The sequence below is a fragment of the Hipposideros armiger genome, unplaced genomic scaffold (assembly GCF_001890085.2).
Source record: "Hipposideros armiger isolate ML-2016 unplaced genomic scaffold, ASM189008v1 scaffold_1200, whole genome shotgun sequence".
In the NCBI taxonomy this organism is placed as follows: Eukaryota; Metazoa; Chordata; class Mammalia; order Chiroptera; family Hipposideridae; genus Hipposideros; species Hipposideros armiger.
The window spans coordinates 73892-86905 of record NW_017732550.1 but is presented as its reverse complement, the minus strand read 5'-3'; the positions used below and the strand labels follow the sequence as shown (position 1 = coordinate 86905).

The 13014-nt window shown below is 50.6% G+C and overlaps 1 protein-coding gene across 5 annotated transcripts in view; it reads left to right on the top strand.

The window, feature by feature from the left end:
- The window catches only part of ACAD9 (acyl-CoA dehydrogenase family member 9), a 42111-nt gene extending 30018 nt beyond the window's left edge, over positions 1–12093 (top strand). The window contains exons 9-18 of one of the 5 annotated variants that reach the window (XM_019632950.1): positions 4416–4491; positions 6071–6141; positions 6416–6535; positions 6798–6926; positions 7966–8045; positions 8700–8826; positions 9077–9154; positions 9661–9789; positions 10601–10673; positions 11482–12093. In XM_019632950.1, coding sequence (XP_019488495.1) covers positions 4416–4491; positions 6071–6141; positions 6416–6535; positions 6798–6926; positions 7966–8045; positions 8700–8826; positions 9077–9154; positions 9661–9789; positions 10601–10673; positions 11482–11582 — 984 coding nt within the window. In that variant the 3' untranslated portion in view covers positions 11583–12093. The other 4 variants (XM_019632951.1, XM_019632953.1, XM_019632952.1 and 1 more) reach the window with 4 other exon arrangements.
- The last annotated feature ends 921 nt before the right edge of the window (positions 12094–13014 follow it).

Below are 13014 nucleotides of genomic sequence, written 5' to 3'. Positions count from 1 at the left end.
AACTGAAAAATACTGAATCTCAAAAATCTAAATATAGGTGCAGGGATTCTCAATTTGGTTAGTCCTACATCAGTAATCATGTTTATGTCCTTTATGCCACTCATTATTCCATCCCTTAAAGGGTAAAAACTCTGCCCGCACTGTAAGAACTCTGATGTTTTAAAAGTGACAGTACTAGGTGAAGAGAAGAGTGCTCTAGGGGACAAAGTTGATGCGGAATACCTGTGGCCTACAAAGTGATTCCTATCAGTGCACTTTGGCCATAAGCACAAAGCCTCAGCCATTGAGCAATAGTGGCTAGCCAGCCAAAAGATGTCAGCTACTAAGTAAGCATTCAGATAAGCATTTTCAATTCAAGTACCTTGCCGTTTCCCCAGGAGCCTACCTCATACTTTAGTTTTTAACATGCTTCCCCTCACATTTTTTTTTTTAAAGATTTTATTTGGGCAATTGGGGGATGGGAACAGACAAGTTCCTGTCCTTTTGTTCTTCAGCCTAGTTGTGGATGACGTTGCTTGAGGGGCAGTGTCACTGGCCCTCATATGTGGGATCCGAACCGGGGCCCTCTGGCGTCCCAAGCCAGCTCTTAACCAATGCGCCACTCAGCCGGCCCTCACTGTTCACATTTTTTATGCTTATCATCTAGAGCTTTATAAAGAGCATGTGTCACTTAAATATTCAGTGCGTACGTGTAATAAAGCGGGGTTCCCAAAAAAATGTATACATGTGACTTGTATTCATCTTTTGTTATCAGTATATATTGAGTATTGCAATCTTAATACAGTTTTTTCCTATCTTAAATGTGTATATGTTTTTTCAGCACCCTCTGTATTAGCGTCTGCATTTTTTCATTAATAAATTCTAATGTAAACCAAAATTAATTTTATACTGTAATGAAGAATAAAAACATTAATTTGAGTAAAAAGGAGACACAGATTCAGGTAGCAACCTAAATTGTGTTCCATGGAGACAGAAGGGAGGCCATCTTTGATAGCAAAAGTTCTCAAGTAAGTCTTTTATGTAAATGAGGAACCACATTGTGCAGGTCTGGTTGGACGGGGCAGGTCTCAGTCTGTTGGTAGAAAGACAAACCAGGGTTGCCCTGCAGGTGTTGACTCAGACAGCATAAACAAGTGGGGGCATAGTGCGAGAAGCTGAGAGTTTGGTCTAAGGTTCTAACCTGCTGTTACAGAGTGCATGAGGAACCCCTGTCAGCAAATGGCTCCTAGACTCTCATTATTTATAAAACTTGAGTCCTTGGTTGACCATAGGGAGTCAGATGAATTCCTTCTCAAATGAATCTATCTTCTCGGGGTCCACATAATAATCCTTTCATGCTAGTAAATGTATATTGCTAATGTTTAATGATACATAGTATTTCTTCTTGCAGTGATGCCACATTTATTTAGTGTTACCAGGTTCCCAGGATCGGGAATTTAACATTGTTTTCACTTCTCTACTCAAACCCACATCCCGTCATTGCATATATCCTTATATATATCCTTTGCACACCAGTCTAATTATTTCTTTAGTTTAAACACCACTAATGAAATTACCAGGCCAGAAGGTGTGAACATTTTTCTTTTTTAACTGGGGAGCTGGAGGAGGGGAACAGTGTTGGGGAATTGGGGAGGGAGACCAGCCAAGTTGTTGTTCTTCAATCTTAGTTGTGGAGGGCGCCAGTCGCCATCTGGCTGCCTGTCGGCAGCTTGTGGCCTCTAAGCTCAAGGTGCTGTGTTCAATCTTAGTTGCAGGTGGGCATAGCCACCATCCCATGTGGGATTCGAACCCAGCAGCCTTGTTATTAAGAGTGCGTGCTCTATTCACAGCCATCCGGACAGCAGCTCAGCTTAAGGTGCTGAGTTCAGTCTTAGTTGCGGGTGGCATAGCCACCATCCCATGTGGGAGTCGAACCAGCAGCCTTGTTATTAAGAGCGCGGCTCTATCCACTGAGCCATCCGGGCGTTAGCCCAGCTCAAAGTGCTGAGTTCAGTCTTAGTTGCGGGCGGGCATAGTCCATCAAACAGGCAGTCTTATTAGGAGCACATGCTCTCACCAGCTGAGCCATCCTGGCACCTATTGACAGCTTAGCGGCAGCTCAGCTCAGGCGCAGCGTCACTGGCTCATGTAGGAATCGAACCGGCAGCGCTGTTGCTCAGAGCTTGCTCTCTTAAGCTAACTCTTAACCAACTGAGGCACTCGGCTGGCCCGGCGTGAACATTTTTAAGTTCTTGATCCATGTTGCCAAGTTGCCTGTTGGGAAGTTGGACCAGTGTCTGTCCTTCCAGCAGCATGGAGGTGCCTCTGTCCCTAGTCCTTCCCAACACTGCACTTAAATTTTTTTCCATTGTTAGGTGAAAAATAATTGTTGTTTCAATATTCAAAAGAAAATAGATTTATAATAGCCTGTTTTTTGTTGTTGTTGTTGTTTGTTTGTTTTATTGGTGGGGTTGTTTGCCGGTTAGCCTAAATGCTAAAAAATGTGATACACTTGAGTGATTTCAGAGATCACAAAATGATCAAAAGCCAGGTGAAAATTGAGTGGCTGATGTGAGATAAAAGAGCTTCTTCCTCTGGGGTAGTCAGAAGGTTTTATCAATAGTCAGACCTCTTAAGGCAGAGAGGCAGTTAACCACACAGGGGCTGTTGAAAGATGGATTGCATCTTGCTTCTGGGCAAACAGATTAGACTGTAGTTGTAGAAATTATAGAAGGAAGCTGTTTTGCAGTAGAGAAGGTAATAAAGCATGCAAGTGCTGAGAGGCAGGAGGACTTGGAGGTAAAGAAGATCATGCTGAGCTCAAGAGCCCTTCAGATAAAGCTAAACCTATCAGGTCTTCAATCTGCAGGGAATGAGGCCTAGTGTCAAATGCTTTTGTTCCTGTATTTATTCTTCTGTTGTTTTAAATGAAGTTAAGAATAAACTATGAAGGGGCTATTAAGTGAATTGTGTTCATAAAACTATGAGCTGGCTTTTGAAAGGCCATTTGGTCAGTGTCCTGCCATGTCCTGAGACATATAAAGTCTGAAGTTAGAGGTTAGAGGGCCCCTAAGAGGAGGTAGGGCAGGATCTGAGCATCACACTGTGTGAGACTGAACCCAGCCCCTGCCCACCCAGTGTTGGGGACTGGACCTTACACGGGTTCCGGCTTGTCCAGCACATCTCTGAGTGGCTGGGGCCAACAGCGGCCCTTCCCGTAGTTTGCAGCAGTTGTTTTCATCTCTCTAGTCTCACAGGATATGTTTTGAGAGATTCTCCCATTCAACTTATTTAACAAGTAATTATTAATACTAATTTAGTTGCATGTTTTATTAATGCAGGTTACACATATGCAATCTGTGAAAAGCAGTACTGAATTTGCAGTTGAGCTTTTAGGAAAACTAGAGTCACAGGCTCCTTTCTTCCTACAGACCCCAGCCTTGCCTTTGAGGCCTCCTAATTGGGCATCATGGGCTTGAACAGAGGCTTGGCAAGTCACAGCTGTCCTTCAGGAGGCTTGTGCTGGTTGCCTGGATACCCTTCCTCCCCTGATACCCGGATAGACCCAGCTCAGGGATCTCCTTAGGAACCTTTGCTGCCCAACATCTCCTCACCCCCCTTTAGTCCACCATCACACCACTGACTGCCTGTTTGCCTCTGCCCCTGTGGTCTGTAAGGGGATGCCTCCATGAATCTAGATAGGTCATTATCAGGAAACAGTGTGTGAACACAGGTGTGTGCCTGCCCCTCATCACTGGCTGCTCACCTGTACTAGGTAGGAAGTTAAAATCGGAAAAGGGGAGAGAAGCTGACAAAGCTCCTTATAAGTATGATTATTGTAGGAATTGGATGGAGAAGTATGTCATCTCCATATAAGGGGCTGGTTGAGCACAGAAAGCACAGACCTAGATGTCAAGCAGATGCTGGCTGTGTGACCTTGGGAGAATCGTCACCACTCTGAACCTCGGTTCCTCTGTGATGAGATTCTGGATGCTGAAGCATTCTTGCAAAAGTTGGGGTAGCTTGCAGCATGCACCCAGTAAATCTTAGTGTCTCCTCCCTCCCCTGAGGACTAAGAATTGACCTGTTCTTTTGGAATGAGGTTGTCCAGTTCCTTTTGGAGAGGGGGTGACTCCAAGGATGTTTGTGAGAACTATAACAATAACGGAGTGACCTTGTTTTGAAGCATTGGGACTGTGCTCTCTTCCTGCTCAGCAAGGATTGGCAGGATGATTAACTGCCCAGATACTGGCACAGAATTCTCCAGAGACTTGCCTTTTGTTTTCAAACCTTCTGGTAAAAATAGATAAGCACTGTTGTGGTCTGTCACCTGTGGTCCTGCAGGCCCTTGGGCTTTTTCCCAGCACAGTGTGTGTAAGCGGGCCACTGCAGGAGTCGGAGCTGCAGTGAGCTACCCACCAATGCCTTCTCCACAGGTGGCCATGAATATCCTCAACAGCGGGAGGTTCAGCACGGGCAGCTTTGTGGCCGGGATGCTCAAGAAATTGATCGGTAGGTAAGTTGGGAATAGGAGCCCTTTGCAGCACAGCCTGGACCTGCTGCCTCCACTGCAGCCTGGAGGCTCTGCCACGTCCCCGGCCGGGACAGGCCAGTGCTGAGCCAGTCCAGCAGGACAAATGATCCTATTCAAGTTTAGGATCTGCTCAGGTTTAAGATTGGGCTTTGGTTTAGACCAAAGAACATGCTCGGTCTGTCTCCAAAGAGTCAGTGTTCATGTTTCAGCATTCCTCTATTTTACCTATTCACAAAGGGGAAGGGGAAGGGAAAGGGGATGTGGACATTGCTATCACAGCTACTTCGTGAACATCCAGATGTGAGCCAGATTCTCACACGATCTCCATTTTGTCAGTGACTCAGCACAGTGGGTGAGGAGTGGGATCAGGTTCGGAACCTAGATCCCTCAGCTTCTTGTTTTTTCTTTTAGGAGACCCGAAATTCGGATTTTCTTTGCCAGTGAACTTACAGGGTTTTTGTTGGGCACAGAATGTCATTACCATGTCAGCTTTGTGGAAGTGGCTGCAGGAAAATGCAAGGGGCCCTGGCTGCAGACGGTGGGGGTTACCTGGGCCAGCATACCACCGAGTACTTAGAAAGTTCCTCAGAGTTCAGGGCTAGGTGGGGACAGGAAGGCTTTGTTTTAGGCTTTTACCTCCATTATTATAGATGAGGAGACTGAGGCTCAGAGGTCAGTGGTTTGTCCAAGGTCTTATACCTGACCTGAAAGCCAACACTGCCAGAGTCTAAGCTCAGGGCTTATGTCACTGTGCTGAGCTGTCCCCAGAGCCTGGAAGCCCTCTGCACTTCCCCATCTGAAAGGTCCTTAGTGTAAGAGCTCTCATGGTCAGCCTCTCCCTGAAGGATGTAAACCCCTGAAGAGATCCCAAGTCCGGAAATGTGTGAATGTGGGTGCCTGTTTACCTTAGAGGCCCACCATGGGGAGCAGTTTGTGGAAGTGCTTGGAGAACACTGTAGGGGGCGAGGTTCAGCTAAATGGGCAGCATGCTGCCATATTCAGTTGGGTGCCTTCAGACCTGGGCCACTATGCAGCATGTGTTCACAACTATACATTTTGAAGTCAGAGGCCCGAGTTTTCAAAACAGACCACCTTCCTTCTTTGATGATGAACAGCTGTGGCGGATGTGAGCCTGCCCTGATGTCTGCCTAGGGTGTTTCTGTGGGCCCAATTTTGTGCTAGATGCCTCCCACTTGTATCCCATGTAATCTCCACAACAACCCTGAGAGGTTGGTGGTTTTTTCAGGGAGATGAAGATGCTTGGCCTGGGCAACCTGCTTGTAAGAAAAAGTGCCCGATTGAAACCTGTGTCTGACTCCAAACTCTGCGCTTCCACTTCTGTCCACCACTGTAGACAACACTAGTAGGAGTGGACAGTCGCTCCTCTGACCCAGATGCGCTAGAAAGAGGAGGCTCTGTCTTTAGGGCATTTGGTCTCAATAGACCCGTTTCACATAGTTTCTGCCCGAGTGTTTGAAAGGTAAGGATGATAGCCCTAGGAAATCATCTTAGGACAACCAGAAAGTTGTTCTTTTTAAAATCTCTGGTCTTCTTTAGAAATGACTGCTGAATATGCCTGCACGAGGAAACAGTTCAACAGGAACCTCAGTGAATTTGGATTAATTCAGGTACTGAAGGCTCCGTATAAGGGGCATTTTGTTGATTTTACTCTGTGGACATTTAGAAGTGTGCTTTTGCTGTCTGTTCCAGTGACTCCTGTGCGGTGACTGGGGAAGAGGACAAGAGAAGGCTTTCTTTCATGCGATTCCCTTTTATGAGCATGGGGCTTGGTTCTTTTGTGCATTGAGGCTTTGGACTTAATCACCTTCTCTGCTGGCTGGCAGATTTGGGTCTCAGCACATGTAAATTGTTTTTTGATCATGTTTTTTCTGAATACTCCAGGAAAAGTTTGCCCTAATGGCTCAGAAAGCTTATGTGATGGAAAGTATGGCCTATCTCACTGCGGGGATGCTGGACCAGCCAGGATTTCCTGACTGCTCTATCGAGGCTGCCATAGTGAAGGTAATCCCAGCACAGCCAGATGGAAGCTGAGAAAAGCTCTTTAGCCACAGCTGGTCAGTGTGGTCAGGGAAGGCGCCTGAGGTCACCCAGGGAGACTGTGACACTCAGGCTTTTGCCTGGGTTAGTCTCATCCCAAAGCCCAGTCTCCGTACTGAGCTTCCCATTCCTCCGCAGCCACACCACCCCCGTCCTGAGGTCCTCCTTTTGGAAGGGAGTTGGCACCGCCAAGTCTGTGCTGACCTTGCTTTCGGGTCCATGGCAGGTGTTCAGTTCAGAGGGCGCCTGGCAGTGCATGAGTGAGGCACTGCAGATCCTGGGGGGCACAGGCTACATGAAGGGGTACCCGTATGAGCGCATGCTGCGTGACGCCTGTATCCTGCTCATCTTTGAGGTACGTGCCCTGCTGCCAGCCGTGCCTCACTCTGCTGTGGGCCCAGCTGGCTAGTGCATTCTCTCATTTGACCCTCTTCACACCCCTGCCTATACGAGAAGCCTGAGGCAGAGAGACCAAGCAGCTCACGCAGGGTCTCATTGCCAAGGGCCCTTTTTGCTGAGCCCACCACATCCTGGTAGCCCGCCTCCTCCTGGCAACTCGCCACAGCCCTTTGCCAAGTTGCCTCTGCTGGCTGTGGTGGAACAAGCAGAGATCTTCTCATTGGAGGCCTGGGTTTGACCTCTAATGCTCACTCTGGGTCTGGGTTTTCTTGTTGGTATATTGAGATAGCTTAACAGGGTCGTGTCTGAGGGCTTCCTGGCCTGGCATTCTTAGTCTTGAATTGCCATGCCCCCTAAGTTCACAAACCTAGAGTCAGTTCATTAAACGTGTGCCAGGAGGGACCCAAGCCAGGGGGGGAAAGAGGGTTGGGGCCCCAGAGACACTGCAGGCACCAGCCCACCTTTGGGGTGTTAGTGGTCTTGACTGCACGGCCTGACTGACCCAGGAGGAAGCCAGAATCCCAGGGTGTGAGGGACAGGTGTGCCTCTCCTGAGGGGCTGGAGTCTCACAAAGCAAGTGCACCTGGCCCTTGGGGGCAGAAAGGACTTTGACCAGGCCTGTGGTGGGCAGTTTGGGCCGAGAGCAGGGAAATAAAACATGCCAGGCCCAGATGGCACCTTACTTGCCAGCACTAACTAGGTGAATGGAGGTAAAATAAGCAAGTCTTTGTGAGAATAGTGGCCAGTCCTGCTGGGTGGGGCTGAGGCAGGTCTTGAAGTAGGTAAAGGGTGGATGGAAGGGGACATAAGTAGCCAGGTTGCAGAGGACCTTTGATCTGACTATGAGGACAGTGGAAGCTGTAGAAGGCTATAGAAGGCCCTGTTTACAGTGGCTTCCACAGTGCGGGTGAGCGGCGGTGGAATGGGCAATCACACATGCAGCACTTCTGGGGCTGCCCATGGGCAGCCTTTGACCTCTGTACTGCTGGCCACAGGGGACCAACGAGATCCTACGGATGTACATCGCCCTGACAGGCCTGCAGTATGCCGGCCGCATCCTGACTGCCAGGATCAAGTAGGTGCCGTGCCCACTCTGCTCCTTGGGTCCCCCCTGGGGCAGCAAGAGGTGGGTGGAGCAGTGCAGCCTTGCAGAGCCTGATCTTCACCTGAAGGTGACAGGAGGGTCCAGTGCTCAGGGAAGCCCTCCATGCCTGCCCTATGGTTAGTCCCCTGGTAGCTCCTGTCTCTCACGTCGCAGGGAACTGTTTTCATAAGCTGGGGAATGAGAGGTACCCCTGAAATAGCTGCCGGGCTTCAAGGCCAACAGACCAGTTTAATTCCTCTGTTGCTCCTCATGACCCCCACCCTGGGGCCAGAACAATTAGATCAGTGCTGGAGCCCAGGATGCGCTCAGAGCATTTTGCAAACGGCTCATTGGGAGAGAACTACCTGGAAACAACTTGTGACTCAGTAACTTGTTGGAGGGAGCACCTCAGAGGACACTGGCTGCTCCCTGACAGTGCGGAAGGATTCAGCCTGCAGCCAGGTGTTCAGCACACCCAAGATCGGGGAGGGACACGTAGGAACTGGATTGGCCCTTTACGGTTTTGCATAGTCAGAGAGAAGAAGCAGATGCCCTAGAGCTCCGGGATACCAGGGGGGTGGTCATGTTGCTGGTAGTGGGAGAAGCAGTGGGGCCTTGGGTTATGGGGCCATGGGCTTTCTGCAGTAAGCTTAAACGGGGCAACATGACCACTGTCCTTGAGACCATCGGCTGCAGGCTTCGGGACTCCCTGGGTCGAACCGTGGACCTGGGGCTGACGGGAAATCTCGGAGCTGTGCACCCCAGTGTTGCGGTAAGTGAGCCCAGAAGGTGTAACCTGTTGGATATCTCCTTCCCAGAAGGGATGTGACCAGGGGCACTGGGGAGGACCAGCCAGTCTAAGGGATAGCTGATGTCCCTTGTCTCTATCCTGTCACGATGGAGAACAGTCCAGCATGGTATTATGGCCTGGGCCCTGGAGCCCCTGCCATGCCTGTGCTGGTGGGACAGGAAGGTCACCATGGCGGAGGTGCTGAACTGAATCCTTTCCTCTGGCCTCCCAGGACAGTGCAAGAAAGCTTGAGGAGAATGTTTATTACTTTGGCCGCACTGTGGAGACATTGCTGCTCCGCTTTGGCAAGGTACCCAGGCCCCTGCAGACCTCAGGATGGTAGGCCCTCTTACTGGGGGTCAGGGAGATGGGGCCAGCATCCGTGAGATGGTGTTTCACCAAGTGTCCACCTTTGGGACCAGGCTGAGAAAGAAATCTCAGTCACCACGGAGTGGTGAGGTGGGGAGGCAGGGCAGGCTGTTGCTGTGAAGAGGGTCTCCCTTCATTCAGAAGGGGCAGCCCCACTGGGGCCTGAATCTTGGGACCTGATCTATGAGGCTCTTGCTGCTGGAGATGCACTGGCCTCTGGTCTCAGCCAGGTTCCTGGGACCTGGTCTTGGCTTGACCCCTGCCCAAATCGAGACAGTGAAGTTGGAAAACAGAAGGTGGCCATGAGCCCACCTCCTGCAGGAAAAGGCAATATTAGCCCCTCCCCCGAGACGTGAGTCTAGGAGATGGGTGAAGATGTGCCCAGGGAGGGGCTGTGCATGTGGGGTCCAAGGATATGGGCCTCCACCTGGGCTTCTGTGTCCCCAGACCATCGTGGAGGAGCAGATGGTCTTGAAGCGGGTGGCCAACATCCTCATCAACCTGTACGGCATGACGGCTGTGCTGTCTCGGGCAAGCCGCTCCATGCGAGCAGGACTCCGGAACCATGACCATGAGGTGAGCCAGCCCTCCCCTGCTCTGCCCTGCCCAGCCCTCCCCTGTCCTGACTTGCCCTGCCCTGCCCTGCCCTGCCCTGCCCTCCCCTCCCCTGCCCTGCCCCCACACAGGCAGCCTCTGGCTGGCTTTGTCCTACTGTACTTTAATGAAACCTGGTGGTTGGGGGAAGGGGCCCTTCATTGGGTTGCATGACCCAGGTGGGGAGTCTCAGGTGCGAGGGGCTAGGCAAGTCCAGGGCCTCGGCACCCAGTTGTGATCTAGAGTGAATGAAGTGCAGGTTCCATGCAGCAGCTGATCTGCAGGCTGGCAGGTTTGCCATGTTGGCTGTGGCCTGTGGTGGGCCCTGCCAGCTCCAATGGGAGGGTCTATGCTGCTCAGGACACAGGGCCGCTCCCTTTCTTCTTCCTACCTGAGAGAAGAGGGTGGGTGAGTGACAGGGTCCCAAACCCAGCACCCTCACCCTGTCTTCCCTTCTCACCCTGCTGGAGGAGGTGGGTGCAGTCACTGAGTGCCTGCTGTGTATTTGTCTTTACGTGCATTGTCCCACGGTAGCCCACAGCCACTGGAATTATGACCCCTCTTGCAGGGGAGGAAACGGAGGCTCTGAGATGTTGAGTAACTTGCCCTTGGGACAGAGCTCGTTTGGCTCAGGGCTGGAATTAGAAGCTGAGATTGTGTGACTTCTGAGCCAGGCCTCTTAACCCCAGCCAAGCTGCCCAATCGTTCTTTGACGCTCAGAGGTCGGAATCCAGGGATGGGCTGTCCCATGGCCCAGAGGTCCCAGGGTTCTGTCCAACCTTGACTCTGGCAGGTTCTGTTGGCCAACATCTTCTGCGCGGAAGCTTATTCCCAGAATCTCTTCACCCTGTCTCAGCTGGACAAGTGTGAGTAGGGTGGTTTGGGGGAGGGAGGAGAGGGTCTGGTTCCAGGCCACTGTTGACATTGTTTCTGGACCCTGTCCGGCTCCCAGGGCCTGCAGCAAGGCCAGCCTGGCAGGAGCACGCACCTGCAGATGGGAACTCTGTCAGAGCCCTGTGGTAGGCCCTACTGGCATCTGCCCTGGGAGCTTCATCCCTTCATCCCTGCACTGCAGCGGAAATGGAGCTCCTCTCCTGCAGATGTCCCCAGCTGCGGACATAGGCCATGTGGGGCTTGGCTTGTGCTGCTCAGTTTATCTGGAATGCGCTTTCTCTTCCATAGCCTTATGGCCATGTCTCAGAATGTGCAGCTCAAGTTCATCTCCGACTCTTACACTCCCGCTGACCTCAAGCCTTCCTGTCATATGTCCCCTGTAGAGCCCAACCCTGTTGCCAAGAGATAGTGGAGAAGGGCACGTAATTCTGTGTCGCTCCTAGCTACACTGAGGGTGCTGGCCAGGCACCCTCCATGGGGGCTGACTATGCTGTCTCCACTGTGAAGAAATAGCCTCTGCAATAGGCTTGAATCACAAAGGGGTCTTTTAGTGAGTAAGTGCCTTCTCCTACTCCCACAAGATCTTGAGTTTTTAGGGATTAACAAGATAAGTCCTTTGTTATTCAGAATGAAGCCTCTGTCTGCAGCTTAGAATCACTTCCTGGAGGTTCGGAAGGCTGGTGGAGTTACCCACAGGCTGATTTTGTTGGGGAGAAAAATGCTCCAGTAATATTATTATGACAGTACAGAAAGATCATCCACTGTCTCTTTTTCTCCCAGATTCTCCAGAAAACCTAGATGAACAGATCAAGAAAGTGTCCCAGCAGGTCCTAGAGAGGCGAGCATACATCTGTGCCCACCCTCTGGACCAGATATCCTGAAGCACAGATGGGTGCTCCCTGCTGCCGCCAGCCCCCAGGCCATAGTCCCTTGCTAGACGACTCTCACTCTTTTCACAGAAAATAATAGAACTTGGAGCTACTTCAAATTGAACCGTTTCTTTCCAGTCTCCACCTGAAGGTCCTTCTCCCAGCTGAGGAAGTCTCTTCTAGGCTTTGACCTATGGGCATTGCTGCCTGTGTGACCCCATGTTCTGAACGGGGACAGACAGACTGGAATTGCTGAGACCTGTGATTTGAGGACATGCTGCTAGTTAGGAGACTTCACCGTGGAAACTGGGGCCTGTGCTACCACCCCATGGCATGGGGCTATGCAGACCTGGTTCAGGCAGGGATAGCCATTTCTCCTAGGCCACACATTCTCCAATAAACAGCTTGAAAGCTGTGCACATGTTCATTCAGACTAGAAGCAAAATGCACTTCAAACATGTACCAGGAACCACTGAACAAACAATAATATTAAATGGCACAGTTTGTGTTCACCTTTCAAGTGTTTGCTGTACTAGTCACGTTTTTTTCCCTCAGAACCAGCCTTTAATGGATGACAGTGTGGCCCTGAGAACACCCTTCTAGTCCCTTTTGTCCTCACTCTGCCAGAAAAAGGCCCCGGAAGCTGAGGAGCAGGTGCCCAGTGCGGGCTGTGGGGGTTACAATCATTGTCTTTAATCCTTCTCCGGTGATGAGGGGAAAACCACATTGCCTGGTACATGACAACACAAGCTGTTCCCACCTGGGCTTTCTCTCAGCTTTCTTTGCAAGGATTGGCCTCCACTCTTGAAATGAGGGGGAAAAAGTTATCTTTAGGTGGCACTAACAGGCCATTGCATTTCTCCAGGCTCCTTTCTGCTCCTTACTTGCTAGATGTATTGGGTCCCAGCATGCTCATGCTGGAAAGTTTCAGGCTTTGGTCTGGTTCCTGGAAGGTGTGGGGCCCCCCCCCCTAAAAAAGCCCATTGTAGGTGTTGCCTTTAGGTGGGAGGAGGAAGCCAGGCTCTCTCCCTCTAAGTATAAGTCACAATCTGCTGTGATGAGAGAATATTGTAAATAGGCAGAAGACTGGGAATGCTAACACCTGAGCTGGCTTAATGGGGTTGCCTGAACATTCTGCCAGGGTTTTTGAAAGCTGATCTTCTAAAGGTTAAAGTTTACAAATATTGTGACTTTGGAAATAACTTTCCAATGAAACTCAGAGTTCTTAAAGTATTTTATTGGCAAGGAGGCATTTCGCACAAAATGGAGAATACATGTCTCACATGGGGCCAGGGAACAAAGGTGCATGGAGCGCCACTGCAGGGGGAGGCTCAGGAAGCATGCAGACCCTGCCCTCTTGGCTAACAGTCAGGAAAGGGGGCTTCACTAGGCCTGGTAGCGTGCAAGTCCCGTGTCAACAGCAGGCTCTCTCTTCCTCCAGTTG